Source organism: Malus domestica, chromosome 13 (assembly GCF_042453785.1).
Source record: "Malus domestica chromosome 13, GDT2T_hap1".
NCBI lineage: Eukaryota > Viridiplantae > Streptophyta > Magnoliopsida > Rosales > Rosaceae > Malus > Malus domestica.
In genome coordinates this window covers 7,850,634-7,878,483 of record NC_091673.1, presented here as the reverse complement: position 1 = coordinate 7,878,483, position 27,850 = coordinate 7,850,634, and the positions used below count along the sequence as shown (strand labels likewise).

At 37.6% G+C, this 27,850-nt stretch overlaps 4 protein-coding genes, 1 non-coding gene and 1 pseudogene across 8 annotated transcripts; 4 read left to right on the top strand and 2 right to left on the bottom strand.

Moving 5' to 3' along the window:
- Window positions 1–1,104: 1,104 nt before the first annotated feature.
- On the bottom strand, window positions 1,105–3,075 carry LOC103452106 (geraniol 8-hydroxylase-like). Its single transcript, XM_008391592.4, has 2 exons — window positions 2,005–3,075; window positions 1,105–1,858 (listed from the first exon to the last, which is right to left on the bottom strand). Exons 1-2 carry the CDS (start codon window positions 2,890–2,892, stop codon window positions 1,232–1,234), a joined length of 1,515 nt encoding a protein of 504 aa, XP_008389814.1. The 5' UTR covers window positions 2,893–3,075; the 3' UTR covers window positions 1,105–1,231.
- A 7,183-nt stretch (window positions 3,076–10,258) lies between these two features.
- On the top strand, window positions 10,259–10,828 carry LOC114820352 (nudix hydrolase 2-like). The gene has a single exon (XM_029090950.1). It carries the CDS (start codon window positions 10,259–10,261, stop codon window positions 10,826–10,828), a length of 570 nt encoding a protein of 189 aa, XP_028946783.1.
- Window positions 10,829–15,569: 4,741 nt separating this feature from the next.
- On the top strand, window positions 15,570–20,559 carry LOC103414332 (uncharacterized). 4 transcript variants are annotated; one of them, XM_070810446.1, is made up of 7 exons: window positions 15,709–16,027; window positions 16,167–16,268; window positions 16,362–16,457; window positions 16,552–16,645; window positions 16,779–16,915; window positions 16,991–17,099; window positions 20,268–20,559. In XM_070810446.1, exons 1-4 carry the CDS (start codon window positions 15,933–15,935, stop codon window positions 16,589–16,591), a joined length of 333 nt encoding a protein of 110 aa, XP_070666547.1. In that variant the 5' UTR covers window positions 15,709–15,932; the 3' UTR covers window positions 16,592–16,645; window positions 16,779–16,915; window positions 16,991–17,099; window positions 20,268–20,559. The 4 variants fall into 4 exon arrangements, with proteins under 4 accessions (XP_070666545.1, XP_028947257.1, XP_070666547.1 ...); XM_070810444.1 differs by having other exon boundaries at window positions 15,570–16,027; window positions 16,991–20,559; XM_070810445.1 differs by lacking the exon at window positions 16,779–16,915.
- On the bottom strand, window positions 17,359–20,408 carry LOC114821371 (uncharacterized). The gene is made up of 2 exons (XM_070811242.1): window positions 17,781–20,408; window positions 17,359–17,421 (listed from the first exon to the last, which is right to left on the bottom strand). The coding sequence occupies exons 1-2, from the start codon at window positions 20,406–20,408 to the stop codon at window positions 17,359–17,361; spliced, it is 2,691 nt and encodes an 896-aa protein (XP_070667343.1).
- LOC114821875 (small nucleolar RNA R71) lies at window positions 19,758–19,862 on the top strand. Its single transcript, XR_003769712.2, has one exon. It is a non-coding gene; the product is annotated as a small nucleolar RNA R71 (small nucleolar RNA).
- A 4,950-nt stretch (window positions 20,560–25,509) lies between the features above and the next one.
- Window positions 25,510–27,493, top strand: LOC103430731 (AAA-ATPase At3g50940-like; annotated as a pseudogene).
- Window positions 27,494–27,850: the final 357 nt, after the last annotated feature.

Below are 27,850 nucleotides of genomic sequence, written 5' to 3'. Positions count from 1 at the left end.
TAATGCTTGGAATACAAGGAGCAAGAATATATATATATATATATATATATGTATATGTATATATGTATATGTATATATATAGATTTTCTCAATATATTTTCTTAATGATGATCATAGAAGAGAAGAAGAAATAAATAAATGAATTCGTTGACTTTCTTTCTTTCTAATTCGGTTGATTTATTGTAAGGATGACCTAAAAAATAGGCAACTCGAATTATCAAGTAACATTGCAGTATGAAATTGAGAATTGAAAATGTAAAACGAGAAGCTCCTAGGTAAGAAGATTGCTAGCATAGTACCCCAGTATTATTTGGCACTACCTGTTTCTTTTCTTCACCTGTAAAGATTTGAATTTAACCTCTCAGAATCTATATTATATAAGAACCCACCAACCCACTAACGGGAATGGTTCCCACCAAAAGTAGATGTGGGTGTCGAAGATTGCAAAGAGTTGGTGTTTAGCTTCACTTTGTCTATATGGGTCTTTAAAGGAAGAAAATCTTTCTTCCGGGCTAATCGGCTATATAAGTAGCAAATCCTACTCATTCAATTTGCACTGAATAAACCTTAAAATTCACTGAAGTTGTCAGATAAACTTGCACTGAATAAACCTTAAAATTCACTGAAGTTGTCAGATAAACTTGCACTGAATAAACCCTAAGATTTTGTGGTGAGGTAAGGATTATGGTTCCTTCTTATTTCTAATACGATTAAGATTATCTTTCTCATGAGATTAGGATTAGGATTCCTTTCCTAATATGAGTAGATTACTTTCTAATCTTCTAGCGTTTGAGATTACTTTCCTATTTGTTGTGGATGTGTCATCAGAAGCGTTATCCATTACCCTACAGCAACCCCTTCGTCAACAAGTCAGCCAGCTGATCAGTGCTAGAGACATGATGGAGGATCAAATGGACATCGCCTTCCACCTGTTTGGTACGATCATGAAAAACTGGATTGTGCGCCAGAGCAATGACGGAAATATTATCACACCAAATAATAGGTGGCTAATAAAATACTATTATTGGTATTATTTTTTTTAATATTTTTTAAAGATATTTCAAGTCTGAATCTCTCCTACTAATAGTAAAGTGTACCTCAAAGAAGAAGAAAAGAAAGCTTCCATTGGCAAAATGAAGTACATTTGAGTTATTTTACATATGCCTTGCTGCATCTTTTAAACTAAAAACAACCACATAAATGTAAAATTACTAATTAAAAGTTAATAAAATTACCATTTCAAATTAATTAGGACTTTTGGCACAAGCCTTAGAGGATGAGCCATCTGTAAGGTGAGGCCAAACTTCTCCTCCATGTTCATGTTCTCTGGTATAACTCCATCTTCAAGCTTCCAATCAAATGAGTTAATAAGTGAACCCAACATCAAGTTTAGCATCCGTATTGCCAATAGCATCCCTGGACATATTCTCCGCCCGCCACCAAACGGAACGAGCTCAAAATTCTTGCCTAAAACATCGATTTGATCATCTAATCCCAAAAACCTCTCCGGTACAAATGAGATCGGGTTGTCCCAAATGCAAGGGTCTCTGCCTATAGCCCATGCATTGACCAGCACTTGTGCACCCTTTGGGACAACGTACCCGCAAATTTCCATGTCTTGTTCGGCTTTTCGAGGGAGTAGTAATGGAGTAGCCGGATGCAACCGGAAGGTCTCTTTGATTATTGCTTGTAAGTAAGGGAGTTGAGCAATGTCCGATTCCTCAACTGGTTTTCCTTTGCCAATGACTTGCTCTAGTTCCTCTTGTGCTTTGGACAGTTTTTCCGGGTTGCGTAGTAGTTCAGCCATTGCCCATTCCAACGTGGCTGAAGTTGTATCCGTGCCCGCAACAAATAGAGCCTATATATACACATATTGCAGCAATGCAACGACTAAATAATGGAATCGTAAATTTTAATGAACAGAATGATAACTGAAAAACCGAAATGATTATCAAAGGCACCCTAAAATATCGAATATGAGTTGTTAGAAATTAGAAAACTGACCAGAAGCAGATGTTCAATCAATAGCTTGTCCATATTCTCATTGCTCACTTCACTGACGTCCAAGAGAGAATCCAACATATCATTACTTGTGACATAATAGTTCGATTTTCTCAATTCTAACCTTTGCGTAATCATTCGATCAAAAAGCGAATCAATCTTAACGAAATGTTTGATCATGCGCCGTCGAATGCCTTGGGGGTCAAGTTTCCTAAGCAGAGGAAAATAGTCCCCCAAGTTTGGCTTCCCTGCCTCTTCCATCAAACCCCACACAATCTCCTTGAACTCTCTGCCCATCTCACTTCTCGGGTCAGCTAAATCGACCGAGAAAACAGTACGCGACAGCAGATTAAGCGTTGTCTTAAAAGCAGCCCTCCCAATTTCTACCGCCTTACCTTTCACAACGCTTTCATTGACATCGGCGATGAGCTCCTGCACTTTCAGGTGACGGTTGGCTTGGTTGGCGTCTAGAACTTTTGTTGCAAACAATTGGTTGTTGCATATTTTACGGAGGTTTCTCCATTTCTCTGACACCGGTATCCAGGGCAAGCTGTCCTGGCGGAGATCGCAAGCTTGGATTGCGTCTGGGACGGTTCGGTTGCACAAGAACTGGTCGTGGGTTCGGAGGACCTCCTTTGCCACGGTTGATGAAGAAACTACGACCGTGGTTACTTGTCCAAGTTGCAATGAAATAATGGGGCCGTATCGTTGTGAAAGGTTAGTGAGAGAGAGATGGGGTTTGTTGCCGAGCTCCAAGAGATTGCCAATGATGGGAAATGGCTTTGGTCCAGGTGGAAGAAGCCTTTTGGGATTGGATCTGAGAGCTTGAACTGAGAAACACAAGAGAGATAAAAGACATGGGATTATAATACAATAACTCAAGAAATCCATCTGTGATCTCACCCGTTGACACACAGAACTTGAATTTAAGCCTGCTCTCTCTTTCTAGTTGAAACTATGAGAGGGAGGCAACCAGTCCAAGCGTGAGAGAGAACACGTTATTCTTATAAATTGCTTCCCGTATTGGAAAAGATAATGAGAAAATGAAATTGTCGAAATTGGTCAAATATCAGCTGCCCTTGTACTTATTTTTTATCTTATCACACTGGTTAAGATATCCAGATCCGTTGCACGCGGTCCCTTATGCTTTGTTTATGTATGTGCAGTGCGCTGAGGTGCTTCCCAAAGTTGACCATAAAAAAAGTTACCACCCATAGTTGAACATAAAAAAAAGTTACCTCCCAAAAACTATTTGAATCTTTTTAACTTACCAACTAATCTGTGGCGGAAAATTTTATAGTGCTATTGAATATCTTGTATTTGAGATTTTTAACCTTTAAATTTTGATAATTATATGTTTAATCATGAAACTAATGATTGAAAACCCTAAAATATATCGGAAGTTTTCATTCGTGGGTGCATGCAAATTGCAAATTGCTCTCTAAGTGAAATTGTTTTTTAATGGTATGTAGTATCAAGTGATTCGAAAAATGGTTGATAAAAATTGAAAATAAAAAATCTAACATGAAATTCAAATTTATCAACCAAAACAATCTTAAAATTAGATAGCATTGTTGTTTCTTTTGGGGATGTGTATGGCCAGCCACAACTTGTGGTTAGTTTTTAGTTGTTTTATTGGACTCACATGGAGGAGGATTTTGAGTCTGTTTAAAATAAATCAATTGTAGCTGTAAAGGCTTCACCTAACATAAACCACATAATTATTTGTTAAAATTAAGTAAGAAGAGCAACCCAAAGATTATGTTAATACTGATACTTTAAAATGGAACCTAATCTCTAAGTGAGATCCTAGTATTCTGCTGGAGAGTTTCAAGTTGCAACAGTTTTCAAGCAGCTATCTAACCTCCTCCTCCTCCCATGAAATAGTGACACGTCCCAATCCTTATTTCCCTAAATACCAGGATAAGCACGTGCTGGCCGACATCCGAAGGTGACGAAAGCCATTTATTGAATGCAAATGCTGAGAATAAGGAATAGATAAGACTTAGAAATATAAAAGAATAATGAATATGCATTTAAGGAACGTGTTCAGAGCATACAACTAACTAGAACACTAAAAGAAATAATATAAAATTCAAAGAATAAAAGAATGGGTCCTACACCGAGAAAACTCGAAGATGCTGATGCGGAAGTGTCATGACGTCGGGATTGTATGCCTCGATTCTAAGTCCTGAATGGGGCGCAAAACAAACATGAGGAGACCAAGTTGCTATATATATAATAAAACAGTTATCAACATACTAACCCCCAGGTTTTATGAAAACACATATATATCATGATAAACATAGGTTTTCCGAAACCTAGCATGCCGTGCAATGTCTCAAATCATAACTTGTATATATAATAATCACTAGTGAATTGTCCAATAACCCCCAGGCCCCATGCCGGCTCCCCGTCTCTGAGCAGACAGTCAAAGGAAAATACACTCCAGGCCCCATGCCGGCTTCCCGTCCCTGTGCTAAATAGCCAGAGGAAACACACTCCAAGCCCTATGCCAACACCAAACTGTCGCTCGGGACGGACCGGAATCTATCTCTACGTCCCGTAGTGGAAATGACCACTAGGTAAGTACAAAACCATTGAACATATATATATTGAAAAGCAACTTCATAGTATAAAGTCATTCATCATCTATACTATAAAGAGGTGTTCGAAACATGTTCTAGATATCTTATCGTCATCCATCAGATATTCTATAAGAACATGGGTTATAGGAAAAATAGTAATAATTGAAACTAGCCTCAGTAAGCATGTTATCTCACAAAACGTTTCATAAAACGTAATCATCAAATCATGTTTTTCATGTATGCATTTCTATTATTAAAACATGCATTTTTAGAAGGGGTCCACTCACAGATACTTAGCGGCCGAAGAGTCACGCAAACTACCAAATACGGAAACGCCACAATAATTGCCCCTAAGCACGTAAAGGGTCCAATTAATAAAACCATACTCAAACAATTTAATTTAGGAAAATAGACGTCGGAAACGGATTCAGAATGTCAAATTACCCTAAGAAGGGTCCCGGATAATTTCGCAAACGTCAATAGAATATTCCAGAGAATATTCCTTGACGGAATATTCTGATGGAATATTCCACAAAAAGGTTTGAGCCGGCTAGGGTTTAGGGTTGGAAGGGTTCAAGGGTTTAGGCTTAGACTTTTAGGTGGGTTGGGTTTAGGTTTTTAAACTAAAAGCGTTTAGGTTTTTAAATTAAAAGGGTTTAGAGCTTTAACATATAAGACACAATGGCCTTTAAAACCAAAAATAAATAAAACAGAAAATAAAAAGGGTTGGAGGGTTCTAGGCCCAAAGGCCTAAACTAAAAAAAAAGGGTTTGGGGTTTAAAGTGCACGGGCCCTAGGCCCTCACAGCAATGGCCCAAAGGCCTTTAATTAAACAAAATAAAATTAAAACAAAATAAAAAGAGAAATGGGTTTGGGTTGGGCTCGGCAGGAAAGGCCCGAAGGGCCTATGTTTGATGGGTCGCCAGACCAAGGAAGAAGAAGGCTGGAATTCGGCCGGAATATTCTCGAACTTTATTCGTTCATAACTTTGTCAATAATCAACCAAATCAAGTGATTCAAAAACAAAAATCGTAGCCCTCGAAGAGAAGAAGAGAATGGTACACGCACGACATCTAAATCACTGTGGTTTGTCCGGAAAACGCCTCGAAAGTCTTGGAGGTCGCCGGAAACTGGGTAAGATTCAAATGGATATAACTTCTTCAATATTCAACGAAATTGGGTGAAACAAAAAGGAAAGTTGTAGTAGTTAGTGAGACAAAGAGATTGATACCTTGCACGCTAGCCAAATCACTGCGGTTTGGCCGGAAATTGTCTCGAAAGTGACGGAATCCTCGCCGAAAATATGGGGAAAGCTCCCCGAGTTGTTTTCACGTCTAAACCTTCACCAAATACCATATTTTAACAACCACTGAGCCTTCTAGACTACTAGGAAGGAAGATCGAAGGGTGTTTTTGACTTACCTTGTCGGAAATCACGTGCACCGTGACTGTGCACAGTGCCTAGACGAGAAAGAGATCGCAGGGTGGTGAGGGAGAGAACGATGAAGGTCAGATGATGAAGTTCTCCTGTTGGCTATATGTATGTATGGGTGTGTGTGTGATGATACTCGGGGAAGGAAGGAGAGAGTGCATAGAGAGTTGAGAGAAAAAAGAGGGAAAGAGAGAGAAAGAAGAAGGTCACAGGGAGGGAACACAAATAAAGGGGTGGGCCCTTGGGCTCACCAGTTAAGAACTAAAAACCATTTTTAAATAAAATGGAGGTGGGGTGTAATAAACAGGGATGCCAATTATTTTGCAGTGACTAAAATCAATTACATAATATCATGCCAACAAGTCAAAATACATCATTATGTTTAACAAGTCTGAAATGCCACAATGGCATGCTAAGAAAGATATTCTACCTTAAAACGAGTTCATTATCTCTCTCTCTCTCTCTCTCTCTCTCTCTCTCTCTCTCTCTCTTTCTCTCTCTCTCCCTCTCTCTCGCCTAATCGAGTGAAGTTGTTTCAAAATGTTGAACCAAAATTTTAAATGTGATTATGGCAAGCACATGTAGTGTACATTTGCATCCAAAAGTCTCTTTTGTATGCCTCATTGTGTCTCTCTAAAATTTGATCCATTATATCCTTACCATCTCACATCATCAATATCTAGATCAAGAATTTTAACACATTCTGCAACTTTTCAAACAATCATTGTCCTGTTGTGTTATTTACATTCAGAAATTGCAAAAAAATATTCTTCTACCTTTACTGGAGTACTATTCGCATCCACACATCTTAAGATAAAAGTAATCTATTCTCAGTGATTGAAATCAAGAGTACAATCAAGTATCATCGTAAAATATTTAGCTTCTTTTATTTTTATTTTTAAAATGATTGCTCCTCTAATTTCATAAGATATCAACAATACCAACTCATTCTAAGTGGTATGACTAAGATAATGAACCTTTGTAGTAATTTCCTTCAATGCTCTTTTTCTTTCTTGATCTGGTTTTGCACAATTTTGTCAAATTGTTTCTTTCTTTTTTTTTTTTTCTTTTTTTTAATTTTTTTGCAATTTAAGAAGCAAATCAATCCAAGTGGTCACATTCGAGATGTGATCATAACTGATTTCATGATCTTTAAGCTGCACAGTAAGATGTGTCCAATCTTTGTAGCCCTCATTTTGCATATTGAGCTTTGAGAGGCCGTTTCTTGAACAATTTCCCACAAAAACAGCACCCTGTGAATACACTAGCCAATATATAACATGTTTCTTGGATAAGTATCGAGTGTAGAATACTGCATTAAAATGCCTATTAAACTAATCTTTAGGATCTTTCTCAATTGATAGATCTCTTGCATGACCTTTTTTGCTAATAAATCAATTCATTACTATCCCAAATTTGACAATCATAAATGTTCGAGGGAATTGACTCACTTGATTGTTTAGTGAATACATTAGGAGCATCCTCATGATTATCATTCTCATCAAGGTCGTCGTCAATTTCATCATGGCCCAAAATCATCAACTGATTCCTCATTATCATTATGTTGGTCATTAACTCAGTACTCCATTGAACTTTGTTGTTTTTTTTTAGCAAAGAACCTATCAATAGCTTATTTTTAGAGTGAGTCAATTGTTTAACTTCTCTAGTAGTTGCCATCTTTTGTATCTCAAACAAGGTCACAATGAAATTATAATGTATGAACAATGAAACCTGGTATTCTGCAATGCGCGTTTGTCTAGTGGTTTTTTGTGACTACTCCTCTCTTGATATGCCGATTACTTGATTAATTTCTATGAGTTTTGCCCTGAAGAGTACAACATAAAAAAAATCATACCTAAATCTTCAATTTCCAACTTAATACACTTGAATTGGTAAATATCTTACTTTAATTGAAGTCTGCATCACTCTAACTACTTGAATTGTCTCAGTAATTTCAAAATTTATCTTTAGTTAACATGAAATTATGAATTCGCGTTTAATGTGTACGTGGAAAAAAGAGCAGTGGGGAGGGGAGATAGAGAGATTTTTTAGTGTGACTGAAATACGGAGTGGTACACCACGTGTCACGGAATATGTGTGCTAAAAAGTTAATAACTTAAAAAATATAATTTCTCACCACTTATATAAAAACACATGGTGTACCACCCATGCTCCCGTCACAATGAAAAATTTCTCGAGAAGATATAGGAGAAGGGGAAAAGGAAAAAGCATATGGCGTGAGAGGTGGACAATATTTCGAACTCAACTCAACAAACCAGCAAACACAAAAACCCACATTGAAAGATGTTTTCTCTAGCAAACATGCCTTCAACGGCATTAGTCCTATCAACTTACATAACTTTTGCTGCAGGAGCAATGCTGGCCAGGACAGTGATCAATGAGCTCCAGATCATAACCACCCAGCTCATACCTCAAAAACTCCTCGACAGATCATCGCCACACTCGGAGGCCTAATTCGGAAACCTTCCCAATTCTCAACTGACTCTCATCATCGATGAGTTCGGTGGCATCTCTATCAATGAAATTTACCAGGATTCTGAAACCTACTTGAGCACAAGGATCACCCATTCTGTCAAACAGCTCAAGGTGCCCAAAGTCCGCAAGACAGAATAATTTCTCTGTCACCATCAACAAGGTTGAAAAGCTCATCGATGGATTTGAAATAACCAAGTTGGTATGGGAATTCTATTGTACTGAAACATGAAGATAGAAATTTGACTACAAGCTGAAAGCCACCTCGATTGAAGTATCTGAGAACAAGTCAATTCAGGTCAGTTTCCATAAGAGATACAGAGAAAAGGTCTTGGGCGCTTACCTGCCGTATGTAGTAGAGAGATCAAAAACCGTACAACATGAGAACAATGGGGTGAAGCTTCATGCTCTCGGAAACTTTACCATAGAGTACAATGCAGGCCCATTGGGCTCTGTCGTCTTTCATCATTGATAGGACTTTTACCGTTTGCAAAAGTAAGAATAAAAACACTTAAAAATACTTGTACGAGTACAAGGTTGTCATACTCAAGTAACGTCATTTTTCACATATTGAATGAATAATTTGTATTGAAAACCAACTCTTAATTAATTATTTGAAATAAAGTTTGGAAAATGTTGATTTTAGAATTTAATTTAATAAAAAAACAAATTAAATAAATCAACTAGAAACCAGTTTAAAGATGTTTGTACCATACTTAGGGCCTCAGTATTTAGATTTCGTATAAATACTCGGAGGACTCAAATGTAATTATGTAATAAATGAAGGGCCAAATATGTAAAAATGGGAGGAGCCCTTAGTCTATAAAAGGGCCTCATCACCCTCACAATCCAGAAGGCTCTCATCCTCACATACAGAAGCCTCACATCCCCAAAGAGAGGCTCATATCCAGCAACCCCCTCACACTTTCAAACTCTCTCCTTCTCTGAGGCTCTCACCCTCACAATCCTCTCACAAACAGAGAAATACAATATCAGTGTAGACGTAACCCAAACATTAGGGTGAATCACGATACATCTTGTGTTCTTTACTTTCTTGCATATTCACGGTCGGATTTACGTTGTTCTAAGACCCTTCCAGTTTTGTGCATCAACATTTGGCACCGTTTGTGGGAAACAATACGAAAGGTTGTGGTTCTCTTTCATTTTTTCACCTCCGCCGTGAATCTGCAAAATTTGCAAAGACCAAATGAAACCCAAAGCTTTCCAAAAAAACCGAATAGTTCATTTTCTCTCTCTCTCTGCAAGTAGCCTCCTCACCAAATACCTTCTTTCTCTTTCCTACTTCTCTCTTTCTCTCTCTAGAAATTCCAGTTTTCTTTTCAGACAGTAAAAAAGAAGAAAGAAGAGGATGAGAGAGAGGCAACATCAATGGCTCTCACAAACCCAACAACTCTGTCCTCCAAATCAATCCGCAGCACTCTTTCAACTCCCCCACCCAATAACAACAACAGAAAAAGCTGAAAACCGAAAGATTGCGATTCCTCTCTCTCTCTCTCACTTCCTCTGATGTCAAATTGTATGGTGGAGGGCTGCATAGTTGAGACCAGCGATGGAGTCAAGCTCAGCGCATAACTCTTCAAACCAAAGAAGAAGAAGAGATCAAGAAGGGCAGCCATGTGGTGGTTCTGGTGCACCCATACTCCGTCCTCAACGGCTGCCAAAGCCTGTTAAGAGGAATAGCAGCTGGGTTGGCAGACAGAGGCTATAAAGCTTTGACCTTTGACATGAGAAGGGTTGGGAAGTCAACAGGGAGGACCTCTCTCACTGGGTTTGCAGAAATTAAAGATGTAATTACTGTCTGCAAATGGGTTTCTGAGAATCTATCAGCTGACGGGATTTTATGGGTCAACCCACGACCACGTGGCCCAAAGCCAAGATCTACTGAAGGTGAAACTAGTTCAGAAAGTCTTGTTCTAAGTGGTACACATGACCATTACGAAGGTGTCATCGTCCACATCAACGAAAATGATCTCATGGATCCTGCCACCTTCCTTTCATTACTTACCTCTTCGATTGCCCATTGGAAGCTTCAGGGGAAAAAGGGTGTTTGGATCAAGTTGCCTATAGAACGAGTAAATCTTGTTGAAGTTGCAGTAAAGGAAATATTTTGGTACTATCATGCAAAGCCTATGTATTCGATGCTCGTGTATTGGATTCCCCAATCCTCTCACACCCTTCCTTGCAACACCACCCACCGTGTCGGAATTGGCACTTTCGTCCTCAACCTCAACCACATCGACATTACCGAAGGAACTTGGAGCGGCGGAAAGGCACTTTGGGGTAGTGGAGGATGAGGATTTTTAGCCACATTGGCGGGAACAGAGAGACCAACAGTGGAGTGAAATGGGGTTTCTGAAATTTTAGGCAATGGCATCGGTCTCGCTGGAAAGGGGTTCGTAGAGATATGACAGCATGCTGGACACCACGTCTGGTCCCCAACGACTGCTTTACTTTTTTTATTTAATATGCTCCACTATTCCACTATCCCACGGGATAACATGATTAAAGATAAGAAGATGCCCACCAAGGTTCCCCGTCTCCACTTTCTGTTGGACCAGAAGATACCCATCAACATTCTGAAAAAGATGAAACTTTCATCATGAATGGGAGTGTAGTTCCCCAACGACTGCTTTATTTATTTATTATTTTTTTTAATGATGTGATTTACTTTTCTTATATGTTGGAGACATTTGTATAACCCCATCAGATGGTAAATAAAGAAAGAAGGCAGCATGCCAAAAAAAAAAGTACGTCCAATATTTCAAAATTATTCGGCAGGCTGCCGCTATTATCACTAACCAGGTGATCAAAAGTACGTCCAGTACTTCAAAATTATTCGGCAACCTGTCGCTATTATCCCTAACCAGGTGATCAAAAGTACGTCCAGTACTCCAAATTTATTCGGCACCCTGCCGCTATTATTACCAACCAGGTGATCGAAAGTACGCCCAGTACTCCAAAATTATTCGGTAGCCTGCCACTATTATCACCAACCAGGTGATCAAAAGTACGTCTAGTACTCCAAAATTATACATGAGCATCACTCATGTCAATCATACATAAACATTCATGAGCATCACTCATGTCAATCATACATAAACATTCATGACCATCATTCATGTCAACATTCATGAGTATCACTCATATCAACATTCATGAGCATCACTCATGTCAACATCCATGAGCATCACTCATGTCAATCAACACAAACATTCATGAGCATCACTCATGTCAATCGGCTTCGAAAGCTTCATTTACAGAGCTCCAGCTTTGTGAGCTCCAGCTTCAAAAGCTTCGTTTACAAAAGTTTCAGCTTCAAAACTTCACTTGCAAAGCTTCGCCTGCAAAGCTTCGCCTACAAAGCTTCAGTGCATGGTCTACAAAGACCGCCTCCGAACAACCGCCACTTCGGCCCATACATGGATTGAATTTGAAGTCTCCAGCCAACAACCTCTATTGATTGAAGACTTGGGGGACTACATTATGTACCATATATTGGGCTTCCGCAACTGGGCCTCATGAAAAATACTTAGGGGACTCTAGCCCATTATTTATGTACTGATGAGTGAACCCTTATTCTATAAAATGGACTCCCTTACTTTCATTAGAGAGCACCCATTATTTATGTATTGAGAAGCGAGCCCTTATTTTATAAAAGAGACTCATTCACCTTCATTAGAGAGCATCGCCGCTAGCTGAGCAACCGTCTCGCCGCCAACATCACTCCTAATCCATCACTTATGTATTGAGGAGCAAGCCCTTATTCTATAAAAGGGACTCCCTCACTTTCATTAGAGAGCACCCATCACTTATGTATTGAGGAGCGAACCCTTATTCTATAAAAGGGACTCCCTCACCATCATTAGAGAGCATTGCCACCAGTTGAGCAACCGTCTCGCCGCGAGCATCAACTCTTATCCCATCACTTATGTATTGAGGAGCGAGCCCTTATTCTATAAAAGGGACTCCCTCACCTTCAACGCCACAAGCTGAGCCAACCAAGGCAACATAAGCCACAAGCAGAGCAGCCTCACAACTGTGGTTATTTGTCCGAGTTGCAAAGGTATAATGGGGCCGTAACGTTTTGACAGGTTAGTGAGAAAGAGATGGGGCTTGTTGCCGAGCTCCAAGAGATTGCCAATGATGGGAAATGGCTTTGGTCCAAGTGGAAGAAGAAGCCTTTTGGGATTGGATCTGAGAGCTTGAACTAAGAAATACAAGAGAGAGTATAGACATGGGATTATTATGCAATAAGTCAAGAAATTTGATAGGGATTTTTACTACTCATGTGAATGCGATAAAAACCTCCTATTTTACTTGCAAGAATCACAAGGTTATTGTAGTACAAACGGATCTCGCAAGGTCATTCTCCACAGGGATTATTAAATAATTTGAAACAAATCAGATTTCAATTAATGATTGTAAAGTAGAAATTTGGATGATTGATTTTATAACCTACTTAAAGTAAAAACGAATTTAATGAATTAAAATAGATAATCTGCAATATTAAAGCTAGAGAGAAGAAAACAGTTATGAGAAAATCAAATTAAGAAGGCACTAGGGTTCCACCATCACCTAGCAATCCTATGAATTTTTACCCATTACTTATGATCTACACATGCCACTTTGAAGGTTAGATTTTCCTAATTCATATTCTACTTGGAACCTCCAATATAGAACGTATATCTAACATGCAACCCGTCCGGACGTTCGGATCAAATCTAAACATGAAAGACTCATTATGCTTTATGAAAATCCTTTGAAAAACCATGCAATCCTTAAGACGTGATATTCATCCTAAAAGAAATTACAATTATTAATCACAAGAAGCCAGCGTCAATTTCAGGGAACCTTCCGACCAAAATTGCATCAAATTACTTTTCTAAAGATCCTAATGGTGATCAGGCATTACGACAATTAGATAGTTTTTATCCCGGTGATTAACAATTCAAAGTCCGCATGCAATCAATCATAAGAAATTAAATAAAAATCACATATTCATGCTAAGGCTCAAGGTTTCGCCCTAGCAAAAGAAATTAGTTCCGCATATTCATAATTGAAATCATAGAAAATATTATTAAGAAAAGGATTGAAAACACCTTCAAGTAGAAAATCTTCAAAACCCTAGCCCTTCTCTCTGTCTCCAATATTGCATAAAATAAAGCGTAATCTAAAACTGTAGACGGCTAGACAATATAGTTTCCAAGCCACCACCCAAACCCTAGCCAACTAAAATTAATAAAAACCCTAATTAAAAATAGTAAAATTCGTCTAAAATCTGAATAGCCACGTTTTGGCCCATAAGCTGCTTCAAAACTGGCCCAATATAGCTGGATTTAATGTTTGGGCTATTCTGAACACTTTTCCAGAAGGCCACGAACCCATCCGAGGTCATCTTGGGCTCCAAAAACGTCATTTAAGCCCAAAAACGTCATTTTCCAGCACTGCGCACTGCTTCTTTATTTCATCGCCAGAAAATAACCGCTTGGTGGAAAAATCCCAAATTTTGATACGATCAAGCTAAGTGACTCACGAACGTCCTCCAACTGGAATTACTCCAAAATTCGTCCATTTAGTCCTGTTTTGCTCCAGAGGAAGTTGAAAGTCCTATATTGAAAATACAATTCAAAGTATCAAAATTCTTCCAAAATATTAACCAAATTATACTAAGATTAGGGTAAAATATATAATATAAAATCTACTCATCAAATACCCCCAAACTTAGCTTTTTGCTTGTCCTCAAGCAAAACAAGACTCAAACAAAAATAAAAACTTAACAAACTAAACAACTAGCTAAAATTAACTGACAAAAATTTTCACCTTCAAAGTTGCCATCCATAGCAAATTTTAAAAACTAGAACATCTTTTCAAAAGTTCCAACTAATCCCACCACAGAGTCTAAGCCATTTAGAATCAATTAGAAAAGAATTCACAAACTTCCTTTGGTGTAAAGTGAACCAACATAATTAAGGGGACTCGACTAAAACCCTTACCTCTCGTCCTTATTTATTTCACACATACTAACTTTAAATATAACTCTATTTCTTTTTCTTCTTTTTTTTTCTTTTTCACTTTTTTTTTTTTTTTTTTTTTCCAGTAACAGTAGTGGTCGTGCAATGTCGGTTCACTTAAGCTTTCAATCCAACCCATGTAACGAGCTTTAGGTCAATGACTCCCAAACCACTAGGGCTTTAGGGCACTAGGTGTAGAACACCCCTAAGGACTTATTAACCCGAGCTGAAAAGGCTACGAAACCAACTAACCACCCTGCCTCATGCCAAAACTCTACCGTTTGACGCGAGAATCACTGCTGATTAGGCAGGACTGGCCCGGTTACTAGGCAAAACCTCGGGTGAGACAATTATTACTTTATTCACAATAATAACTAACTTTACTTAAAACAAAAATTAAAAATTAAAAATAAACTTAGACTAAAAGCAAGTATTTCAATCTCACTCCCCACAAACCATGTTGGTGTGATGTGCAAAGTTCAAAGTATAATTCATGAATTAGTGTCTAAGTAACGATAAATAGAAAAGACTCTAATGTGGGATTAATCTTTACCATGTCCATTTGTTCTAACGTTTAAAATAATCTATGGATATTAACTTAGCAAGAATGAAAATTTTTAAACGACACAAAAATAAAAAAACTAAAACTTACTTTCCCACCCCCAAACTTATTTCACACTTTGTCCTCAAGGTGTGGAAAAAAAAAAAAAAAAAATTAAATAAATAAATAAATAAATAATAAAAAAAATGACAAAAATAAAATAAACTTAAACTAACAAATAATAATTATAACAAGGAAAAGTAGTAACAAGAAAGGAAGGCATAAAACCTGGCGCCTTTGGAAAACATCACAGCATGCATGTGATAAAGAGTAGGCATGGGAATGCTGGCACACGGATGTGATGTGTGAGTGATAAATGAATGGCCAAATACAAGCCACGCCTAGCCGTGGAATTAGCGTGAGAATGGCATGCAGATGTGGTTTAAAAATATTTTGTCAGTCAGGGCACCCACATAAAAAACTGCACCAGTCCATTGGATTCCCTTCTGTCGTCGAGTACCGAGCCAAACGGCTCCTTTCATGCCTTTCTTTATTTTTTATTTTTTTCAAACCAATCCGTGTTGAGAAATAAAATAATAATGCCGCATCCCCAAGTCCCCATGTCTAGTACCCCGAAAACCTTCAACCTCTCTCTCTTTAATAGCAGAAAACAGTATCAGATCTCAAAAACTCAAAAGCCTTCTCTCCATTTTCCTCTGACCCCATTTTTCTCCGCTCTCTCTCTCTCTTCTTCATTGCTCCAGAAAATGCAAAAACCTTCTCCCTTCCATTTAGTTTCTTTTTCGCATTTCCCTCGGATCCCATGTATGGTGGAGCAACACAGGCATGTCTGATTCCTCTATAATAGTGCTCTGGTCCGCAACACCGAGACTCAAACGAACAGATCTAAAACAGTTCGTCCAAAAATCCTCCCTTTGCAGGTAAAAATGAAGCCATGCCATGTCTCCTTTTTGTTCGTTCAAATGTAAAGATGTAGCTTCATTTCTGCAAACTTCATCACCAAGAGTAAAATGAAAATGTTTTTGACTGATGCATTTGATTGTTCTATGTATGTCTCAGTTTCTCACAGATTGATGCATCCGTAGCCTTCCATAACCCAACAACGCGCACCTCCGTGAGTACCCCGCCGTGGTGGAAAATCGGAAAAACGGAAACCCAAAGGTAAAATCACCCTCCAATCTTGGGGTTTCATTGTCCAATTAATTTGTTGGAGAGATCTGGAACAAACACTAACACCTGCATGTGGTTTATCAGTGGGAAGAGCCCTAATGGTTTCAAATCCGAGACAACCACACAAGAACACCCCCGGAGTCAGCAGCTCAGCTCAACCAAGGATCTGCAAATGTTGAGGTAAAACCCGTAACCCTTTTGATGGATGAATGATGATCTGAGATTTGAATAATAAAACCACTACTGTGACTGAAAATTTTTCCCTCAACTCCAGCGTACAACCGAGAGACAACAACCGTGAGCTTCCGGTCTAGTGGTTCCTGAAGGCAGCATAAATGAAGAATGTCTCGGCTCTGCAAATAAATAAGGTAACGATCTTGTACTTCTGCTTCTGCTGGACTCAACATTTACATATTCAACTACATTTTATTGCTGATGCCATACGAACTGAACACATACAATCACTTGAATAACTTGGATCTCTGAACTGAGAAAATACAGGTATACCATATGAACAAGAACCGTTAGAGGACATAATGAAGAACCATCCCAGACTTTAATAATGACATACTATTCAACTCCAATGCAAGAGTAATAAATCTGGTGAAAAATAGTCTGGTTGCTAACTCATGAATCTGGTTAGTTCTGTTTTTGATCTGTATAGATGCTCGTTCGATGTCCTGCATTCCCTAATATTTGTGCTCTTTGTGTAGGGGTATACAGATCAATGATAGAGCCAAGGAAACAGAAGGGTGGACAAATATCAGCTGCATTAAACAAACAGCACAAGCTTCCAAGAGCCCAGATCGGTGAATCTGGGAGGTAAAATTTCCTATCCTTGCAAGTGGAATTGTTGTAGATCTAGTAATAATAGCTGTACTCAGTTCTGTGGTGTATGGATCTGTGATTTAATTGTGCTTCCTCCATGCATCGCAAAACTGAGCTGCAGAAAATTAATTGCTCTAAATTCTGTTTTTGTGCTGGATCTGCAACAATCTCCCCCAAACTTGCATCTGTGAATGATTTTTTATGTTGACTGCTTTAAATTTCCAGCATAGTGTAGATGTGGTTGATGTGAACGTTAGACTTGCTGTTGGGTGCAGGATTCCAGCATAGGACGCGCTTTATTTTTCACGTTCGCAACCTGCAATTAACCAATATGCGTCAAAAAATTAAAATAAAATCAAATAAACTGGGTAAATAAAATCAATATGCAATCTTCCATTTTTTTCCGAATTTCTTTATTTTTTTATTTATTTTTTTTTTATGTATGTTTTTTTTAATATATATATATATATTTTTTTATCTTAAAGAGAAAATCAAACGAAAATTAAAATTAGGAAAGAGTTTAGAAAAATTGGGTTGCCTCCCAGTTAGCGCTTTATTTTAAGTCTGTAGCTAGACGTTGCGGAAGTCCGGTGGCTAGATCATTGGTGCCTTCAGAGTCAAAAACTCGCCTACACCAAATTTCTCTATGCATGGTTTTAGTTGATGTTTGGTCACCTTCAATGAGAAATCTGTGCCCTTAGCCTTAATGTCCACATTACCATTCTGAAAAACTTTTGTAACCAGAAAAGGGCCTTTCCATCGAGACTCTTGTTTCCCTGGAAATGTCTTGAAATCTGAACTTAATAACCACACTTTTTTACCAGGCTGTATTTTCTTAAAATTTGGGCTGCTTGGCAAATTTTCATATTTTTTCATAGTGTTAATTGGCTGGTCTTCATGTAGCACCATTTGCTGCTGTGGTTTAGGACTTGTACAATCACGAGTTAAATTTGGAGGCTTTATGGACAGATGGTCAGTTGATGATCTGTTCATAAACTTGGCACTTGGTAAACCATCCAATGCATCAACACGCATGCATTCTTGCTCGTCACCTGAATGTATGCTTGCTTCAAAGAACTTGAAAACAACAGTTTGATCTTCAACCCGGAATGTTAATGTTCCGGCTTCAACGTCAATAAGAGTCCGGGCTGTTGCCAGAAATGGGCGGCCCAAAATAATGGGCGTTGTCAAATCCTCATCCATGTCCAACACCATAAAATCAGCCGGTAAATATAAATTGTCAACTTTCACAATAACATCTTCAATGACTCCTCTAGGGTAGGTAATTGAACGGTCAGCCAATTGAATAATACTGGAGGTTGGCTTCAGCTCCCCTTCACCTAGACGTTTGAAAACAGAATATGGCATTAAGTTTACACTAGCACCTAAATCAATTAAAGCACTACTAAAATCACAATTTCCAATGGTGCAAGAGATAGTAAAACTCCCTGGATCTTTTTTCTTTGGAGGCAATTTATGCAATAAGACCGCACTGCACTGTTCTGTTAGAATCACTTTTTCGGAATCCACAAGCTTCTTTTTCTTTGTACAAACGTCCTTCAAAAACTTGGCATAAGATGGAATGTTCTTGATTGCATCAATTAATGGAAGATTAATTTGAACCTTAGCCAGAGTTTTCATAAAATCTGTCAACTGTTGATCTTTAGCTTTAGGCTTCAACCTTTCTGGGTAGGGCATAGGAGGCTCATAAACACGTTCTGCAGTTTTTGTGGTAGCTTCTGCAGTATTTTCGGATCTTTCTTGAGACTGCCCAGAATCTGCAGAAATTTCAGAATCTGCAAAATTTGCAGATTTAGGTTGAGGCAGTTCTGCTGCCTGCGAATTTTCAACAGAATTTTCATGTTTGCTGATGTAACTTTTGCCAGACCGTAAAGTGTGTACAGCATTGCATTCCTCTCGTCCTCTTGGATTAGGTACTGTTTGACTAGGAAATGAACCTGGTGCCCTTTCTGAAACCTGCAAAGCAATTTGCCCAATTTGTTTTTCCATATTTTTCATTGATGCATGCAGATTTTGGATTTCTTGACTGGTAGTATTTGCTAATTTTTCAATTGCAACTTCCCAAGCAGCCTTAGGTGCAGCATGTTGTGGTACCTGCTGTTGAAATTGAGGCCTAGTGTGTTGATCTTTGTCCCACTTTAAATTCGGATGATCTCTCCAACCTGGGTTGTAGAAATTTGAATACGGGTCATATCTGGGACGTTGAAAATTATTGAATGAATTAACCTGCTCCGCCATAAACTCCGGATAAGCATCTTTATGTGGACAGCTCAAAAAATCATGATTTGTCAAACTGCAAATGCTGCAGGCAGATTGTAAGGACTGCTGTACAGCAACTTGAGAACCTGGCATTCTTTGTAATAACATGTCAAATTTTGCGTCAAGCCTTTTCTCCATTTTTTCAATTTGTGCTGTAACATATGGAGAACCAGTAGACATCTCAAAAGCTGACCTAGATTGTGGCTGCTCCACTGCCCACTGCTGAGTATCTTCTGCCATTTTTTCAAATAACAAACAAGCCTCTTGTGCATTTTTGTCTTTGTAATTACCTCCGCATGATGCGTTGACAAGAGTTTTTGTAGTCATATTCAACCCTCTGAAAAATATGTGCATTTGATCAGTAGTGTTAATACCCGAATGTGGACATTTTCTAATCAACTCCTTAAATCGCTCCCACGCCTCATGAAACTCTTCATTCGGTTTTTGGGCGAAAGATAAAATCTGTGTTCTTATGTCAAGGGTCTTAGAAGCCGGATAATACTTGTTTAAAAAATTTTCACTGAGTTGGGCCCAAGTTGTAAAGCTTCCTGATGGGAGTGTGAGGAGCCATCTCCTTGCCTGATCTTTTAGAGTGTATGGAAATAACCGCAACTTAATAGATTCAGCTGAAAATCCCCTCACCAAAATGTTTTTGCACCCCATTAAAAATTCTGCAATGTGCATGTTAGGATCATCAGATGATAACCCATGAAACGTAGGTAGAATATTCAACATGTGCTGTTTTATTTCAAATGCAGTCCCTTCCTCCACTGTCGGATATGTAATGCAACTGGGTATATTTGTTATATGGGCTGTCAGTGAATCACCCAGGGGCAGACCTGCCTCTGGAATTACAAACGCCATTTTTTCTTTGTTGTGCAGGTCAAAGTCTGATTGCAGAAAAGTCTCCTGCAGAGGACGAACCCGCTGCAAATTTTGCTCTCTGCGCCTCCTCCTTAAATTCTGCTCAAGTTCTGGATCAAGTGGAATCAATTTCTGCACTGTTGAACGGGTGCTGACCATGCACAGATTTCAGAAATCTGCACTGTTGTACTGTTATAATCTGTAAAAATAAAATAAAACGAAAATTAATTTTTTTTTTTTTATATGTATAAACAGCAATAACTAATTGAAAATCTGATTCGTAGGGATTATTTTAAATAATCCCCGGCAACGGCGCCATTTTCTTGATAGGGATTTTTACTACTCATGTGAATGCGATAAAAACCTCCTATTTTACTTGCAAGAATCACAAGGTTATTGTAGTATAAACGGATCTCGCAAGGTCATTCTCCACCGGGATTATTAAATAATTTGAAACAAATCAGATTTCAATTAATGATTGTAAAGTAGAAATTTGGATGATTGATTTTATAACCTACTTAAAGTAAAAACGAATTTAATGAATTAAAATAGATAATCTGCAATATTAAAGCTAGAGAGAAGAAAACAGTTATGAGAAAATCAAATTAAGAAGGCACTAGGGTTCCACCATCACCTAGCAATCCTATGAATTTTTACCCATTACTTATGATCTACACATGCCACTTTGAAGGTTAGATTTTCCTAATTCATATTCTACTTGGAACCTCCAATATAGAACGTATATCTAACATGCAACCCGTCCGGACGTTCGGATCAAATCTAAACATGAAAGACTCATTATGCTTTATGAAAATCCTTTGAAAAACCATGCAATCCTTAAGACGTGATATTCATCCTAAAAGAAATTACAATTATTAATCACAAGAAGCCAGCGTCAATTTCAGGGAACCTTCCGACCAAAATTGCATCAAATTACTTTTCTAAAGATCCTAATGGTGATCAGGCATTACGACAATTAGATAGTTTTTATCCCGGTGATTAACAATTCAAAGTCCGCATGCAATCAATCATAAGAAATTAAATAAAAATCACATATTCATGCTAAGGCTCAAGGTTTCGCCCTAGCAAAAGAAATTAGTTCCGCATATTCATAATTGAAATCATAGAAAATATTATTAAGAAAAGGATTGAAAACACCTTCAAGTAGAAAATCTTCAAAACCCTAGCCCTTCTCTCTGTCTCCAATATTGCATAAAATAAAGCGTAATCTAAAACTGTAGACGGCTAGACAATATAGTTTCCAAGCCACCACCCAAACCCTAGCCAACTAAAATTAATAAAAACCCTAATTAAAAATAGTAAAATTCGTCTAAAATCTGAATAGCCACGTTTTGGCCCATAAGCTGCTTCAAAACTGGCCCAATATAGCTGGATTTAATGTTTGGGATATTCTGAACACTTTTCCAGAAGGCCACGAACCCATCCGAGGTCATCTTGGGCTCCAAAAACGTCATTTAAGCCCAAAAACGTCATTTTCCAGCACTGCGCACTGCTTCTTTATTTCATCGCCAGAAAATAACCGCTTGGTGGAAAAATCCCAAATTTTGATACGATCAAGATAAGTGACTCACGAACGTCCTCCAACTGGAATTACTCCAAAATTCGTCCATTTAGTCCTGTTTTGCTCCAGAGGAAGTTGAAAGTCCTATATTGAAAATACAATTCAAAGTATCAAAATTCTTCCAAAATATTAACCAAATTATACTAAGATTAGGGTAAAATATATAATATAAAATCTACTCATCAAAATTCATCTGTGACCCAACCAGTTTACTCGCAAAACTTGAATTTACAACCTTCTCTCTTTGTAGCTGAAACTTTGAGAGGGAGGCAACTAGTTAAAGCGTGAGATAGAGGTTTCAAAGTTGAATTTTTTTTTTTTTAAGAAAACTAATGAAAAATGTTTGAAAACTTTGAGTTTTAACGATAAGGGCAAAATAAAGGGTAAAGTAAATAGTACCATGATTGACTTTTTAGTATAAAAATGTGGTTTTTCGTTAAAGCGAACAGTACTAGAAGCTTTTTGTTAAAGTTACATTTTTTTAAATCTATTTTGTGATAACCAGAGTGGGCGGCCGCCTAGGTTTACATTTCTGAGGGCCCCAAATTTTATGTAAATCAAATTATGTGATTGTTGATAATTAGATTATTACTTAACCGTTGATTAATGTGCTTACGTTCTATTAGTTGTTAATTATTGAATTATTACTTAGTCGTTGATTAACATGTTTACTTCCTTGTGTTTGTTCAAATATAAAGTTTATAGACTTTGAGAGGTAGGCAACTAGATAAAGCTTGAGAGAGAGGTTACATAATTAAAAGTTCATTACCTATTTTATGAAAACAATAGTAGATGGCCGCCTAGAGCCTCCATTCCTGAGGTTCCCCAAATATATTTTATTTTAAAAATATAAATTAGTATTATAAATTTTGTGTTTGTAAATCATATGGTGTGATTGTTATCGATTATTTTATTGGTTAACGTGCTTATTTTTTATTAGTAACACATCACATAATTTACAAATGTTATCTAAAAAGTAGATTTTCCCTAACATTACTTGTTTGAAATACATATATTGTAGTTGTAAAGGCTTCACCTAAGGGCTAGTTTGGTATTGCTATGCTTTTGGGGGGGGAGGCAGTATCATAGTAACCAGCTGTGATTGTATGAAATGACCAAAAATGGTATAATACTAGATGTGCCATTAATTTAATTTTCTTAACAAATAAAGGTGAATTACTAAATATACTTTATTTTTAAAATAAAAATATTTATAAACTTTATCTTAAATATTAATTAGTATGACAAACTACTTCAATTGAAATATTTTTTATTCTATTTTCTTCTCCAATGTTCGGTTCTCCTCTTTTGCAAAACGTATATTTTCTTTCCTCTTCCGCCGCCCGCTCCCTCTCTCATCCTTCTCTCTTTGTCTCTCTCTCCCATCTAGAATTCTATAGTCATCCTTTTTGCCTTTTTTCATCTGATTTTCTCCACTCTGAGGACCACATCGTCCAGAAGTTCCTTCTCATCTACCTCAAGATCATCGACAAGATCGACTTTCTGATTTCTGAGACTGTGATTTCTACTTTTTTTCCCCTAATTATATAACTTCCACTACCACTAGTTTCCAAATTTCATCTCATCAGCCATCCACTACTTTCCCCATTACTTTCCGATCCACCTTCCTCTTGGAGTTGCAGAAGGAGCTTGCTATGAAGATCTGTTGTGTGAAATTGTGCATCTTGGATCGAGCACTTGATGGTTTTTGACAGCTGGGTTTTGGATTTGTTTCTTTGGTATGCGATGTGACAGCGAGTTGAAAAATACTCCAATGGGATTTCGATTTCGAAATTTGAAATTCGATGAAATCAGAATATCAACGATGAAGATTCGATTTTCAACCCAGCAAGAAGGAGAAACGAAGGAGGGTATTTTTGAGATTGTGAAAGTTTCATTAAATTCTACTGTTCACCCACCTCCTTGAAAAACGGCTTGTTTTGAGAAGCAGCATTTTGCTGCTTCTGCTTTTTGCCACTTTTCAGCTTAAAATGACCTGTGACTTTGAACATAAGCAGAGTTACCAAACACAAATTTTACTCCAAACACAAATTTTACCAAACCTTACCCAACACCTATACATAAACCACATAAATCAACATTATTTGTTAACTTGAGTAAGAAGAGCACCCAAAAGAATATGTTAATACTGATACTTTGAAACATATTCGCTAAGTGAGATCCCGAGGATTGTGCTGAGAGAGTTTCAAGCTACAACAGTTTTCAAGCAGCTATCTAACCTCATCCTCCCATGAAGTAGGGACGCCAATTTTGCAGTAATTCATGTCAATTATGTTATGTAAAAAAGTTAAAACACGTAATGATGCTTAATAAGTTTAAAATGTCAGAATGGCGTATTAGAAGAGAGATTTTACCATAAAACGATTTCATTATCTCTATCACTCGTCTAATCATGTCAAAATATTTCAAAATGTCGAACCAAATTTTTTAACTGATTATGGCAACCACATGGAGTATACATTGACCTTGATGTCTCCCTCTTGATCCATTATCCTATCATTTCCCTCTCACGTCATCAATTTCAAGATTAGGACTTTTTAACACTTTCAGCAACTCTTCAAACAGTCCTTGTCCTGATTTGTTATTCACATTCAGATATTACAAAAATATTCTTCTCTTTTACTGGAGTACTATTCACATCCACACATCTTAAGATCAAAGTCATATATTCTTAGTGGCTAAAATCAAGAGTACAATCAAGTATCACGGTAAAATATTTAGGTTATTTTATTTTTTGAATGGTTGCACTTTTTATTTCACAAGATATCAACAATATCATCATTATGGATAGTATGACAGAGATAATGATTCATTATTTTAAAAATGTTGAAGATAATTCTTTATGAATGAATCAGATTCAACCATCATTTCAACTAGGCTGGTAAAATTTCCTTTAATTTCTTGATAAAGCCTCTCGTTCTTTCCACGAAATGCTAGTGTGTATTTAGCTAAATATTTCACAATGGAAATCAACATTTGTAGTAACTCTCTCCAATGCTCTCTTTCTTTCTTGATTTGGTCTTACACGGCTTTGTCAATGTTTCATTTTTCTTTTCTTTTTTTTTTCTTTTTTTTTTTCTTTTTTTTTTTGGCAATCTAAGACGCAAATCAATTAAAGTGGTCATGTTTGAGATATGATCATAATTGGTTCCATGCTCTTTAAGCCTCATACTGAGATGTGTCCAATCTTTGTAGCCCTCATTTGCTAATTGAAATGCTGCATTAAAACGCCTATTAAACTGAACTTTAGGACTTTTCTTAATTGATAGATCTCTTGCAGGACCTTTTTCTGCTAACAAATGAATCCATCTGGATCTCAGACCATCCCAAATTCGAGGATCATAAATGTTCAAGGAAATTGACTCAATTGGTTGTTCTGTGAAGACATTAGAAGCATCATCATGGCCCAAATCATCAACTAGTTAAATTGTGTTGTTCATTAACTAAGTCCTCCATTGAACTTTGTAGTTTTTTTCCTTTAACAGAAAACCTATCAATAGCTCCTTTTTGAGATTGTGTCAGTTGTTCAACTTTTTTTTTCCTTTGGCACTTCAAGTAACCAGATGAATATTTTTTAGTAAGTGCGATCTTTTATATCTCAAATAAAATCAAAATAAAATTATAATAAGTGTGAACAATTAAACCTAGTAGTCTACAATGCATGTGCGCCTAGTAGATTTTTTGTGATTGCTCCCCTCTTGCTATGACGATTATTTTAATTTATTTCTCTGAGTTTTGCCCTGAAAAGTACAAAAAGAAAAAAAAATCATTATAAATCATAAATACCTAAATCTTCAATTTTCAACTTAAAATAGTAAATATCTTACTTTAATCAAAGCCTACATCACTTGAATCAAGGATTAATGGTGTATGTGAAAAAAAGAGCAGCGGACTCGGCACTCTCTCTTGGTCGTTTTTTATAGTGAAAATTGCTTAAGAACCTTGTTTCTCTCATCTAGAAGATTGACTTGGCTTGAACAAATATCATAGTGAAAGCCTTGTAACATCTTAGTCAAACAGCTTCGTGTGGAAGCTGCTTTTTCCAATTTTTGTGCTATAAAATCCCTTCACCAATATTTCCAACTCAACTCAACAAACCAGCAAGCACAAAAACTGACACCCAGCTCATACCCCGAAAACTCCATGATAGAATCATCGCGACACTCGGAGGCCTATTCGGAAACCTTCCCAATTCTCAAGTGACTTCATCACTGATGAGTTCAGTGGCATCTCTGTCAATGAAATTTACCAGGCTTCCGAAACTTACTTGAGCACAAGGATCAACCTTTCTGTCGAACAGCTCAAGGTCTCCAAGTCCGCGCAACAGAACAACTTTTCTGTCACCATCAACAAAGGCGAAAAGCTCATCGATGAATTCCAAGGAATCAAGTTGGTATGGGAATTCTGTTCTACTGAAACACGAAGATCAGAATTTGACTACGAGCTGAAAGCCACCTCAATTGAAGTATCTGAGAACAAGTCAATTCAGGTCAGTTTCCATAGAGATACAGAGAAAAGGTGCTAAGCGCTTACCTGCCGTATGTAGTAGAGAGATCAAAAGCCATACAACATGAAAACAAGGCAGTGAAGCTTCATGCTCTTGGAAACTTTACCACAGAGTACAATGCAGGTCCATGGGGCTCTGTCGTCTTTCAGCATCCGTCTACTTTTGACACATTGGCAATGGATCCCAAGCTTAAGGAGGAGTTGATCAATGACTTGGACAGGTTTGTGAAGCGGAAGGAGTTTTACGGGAGAGTAGGCAAGGCATGGAAACGCGGGTACTTGTTGTATGGTCCTCCCGGTACAGGAAAGTCCAGCTTGATCGCGGCCATGGCTAATTACCTTAAGTTTGACGTCTATGACTTGGAGCTTATGCAAATTCGTAGCAACTCCGAGCTCAGGAGGCTGTTAGTCTCCACTGCAAATCGATCGATACAAGTAATTGAAGATATTGATTGCAGCATTGAATTGAGTGACCGAAAACTTGGAGGAGGCAGTAACAATGACAGCCAGGTAAAAACCACAATGCACGTGATTTTACCCATACAAAAAGTTCTATCTATGACTCCGTTCATATTAAGTTGTCTGTTTTCGACAGTAAACTCTATCAGGGTTGCTTAATTTCACTGATGGGCTGTGGTCAAGCTGCGGAGATGAGAGGATTATCGTGTTTACGACAAATTACAAGGAGAAACTAGATCCTGCATTGTTGAGACCGGGGCGCATGGATATGCACATTCACATGTCCTACTGCACACCAAGTGGATTCAAGATCCTTGCTTCTAACTACCTCGGAATAAAAACTCACCATCTCTTCGACGAAATTGAAGAATTCTTAAAGCAGCTGGAGGTGACCCCTGCAGAGATTGCAGAACAACTCATGAAAAGTGAAGAAGCCGATAAGGCGCTTGCAGGACTCGCTGCATTCCTCAAGAACAAGAAAACGATGAACTGCAATGCAGAAGCCAAGATTGAAGAAACAAGAGACAATGAACAAGAGAAATGATGCTTTGGAATACAAGGAGCTTATACACTGACACACACACACACACACACATATATATTTAGATTTTCTCAATGATGAACACAGAAGACAAGAAGAAATAAATAAATGAATTCGTTGACTTTCTTGAGGAAATTTTAGCAATGGTTTTTCAACTTTAACTAAATTGCAGTAATGGTTCCTCAACAAAAAATTTGTAACCATTAGTCCTTCAACTCATCAAAACATGCAGTTATGGTCCTCTTCGCCAACTCTGTCCAAACTTTCGTCAAAATGAGTCACATGCCACATACGTGAGGTTGAATCAAGGGGCAAATACGGAAAAAAAAATTGTAGCAGACGTCCCTCAACTTTAACCTAATTTGAGCAAGTCCTTCCACCTTAAATCATTTTGACATAAGTTCTGACGGAATTGACGAAAGGAACCTGTAGACATCGAAATTTCGTAAATAAATGTTGACCGATAAATCAAAGTGTCAACGCTCATGTATT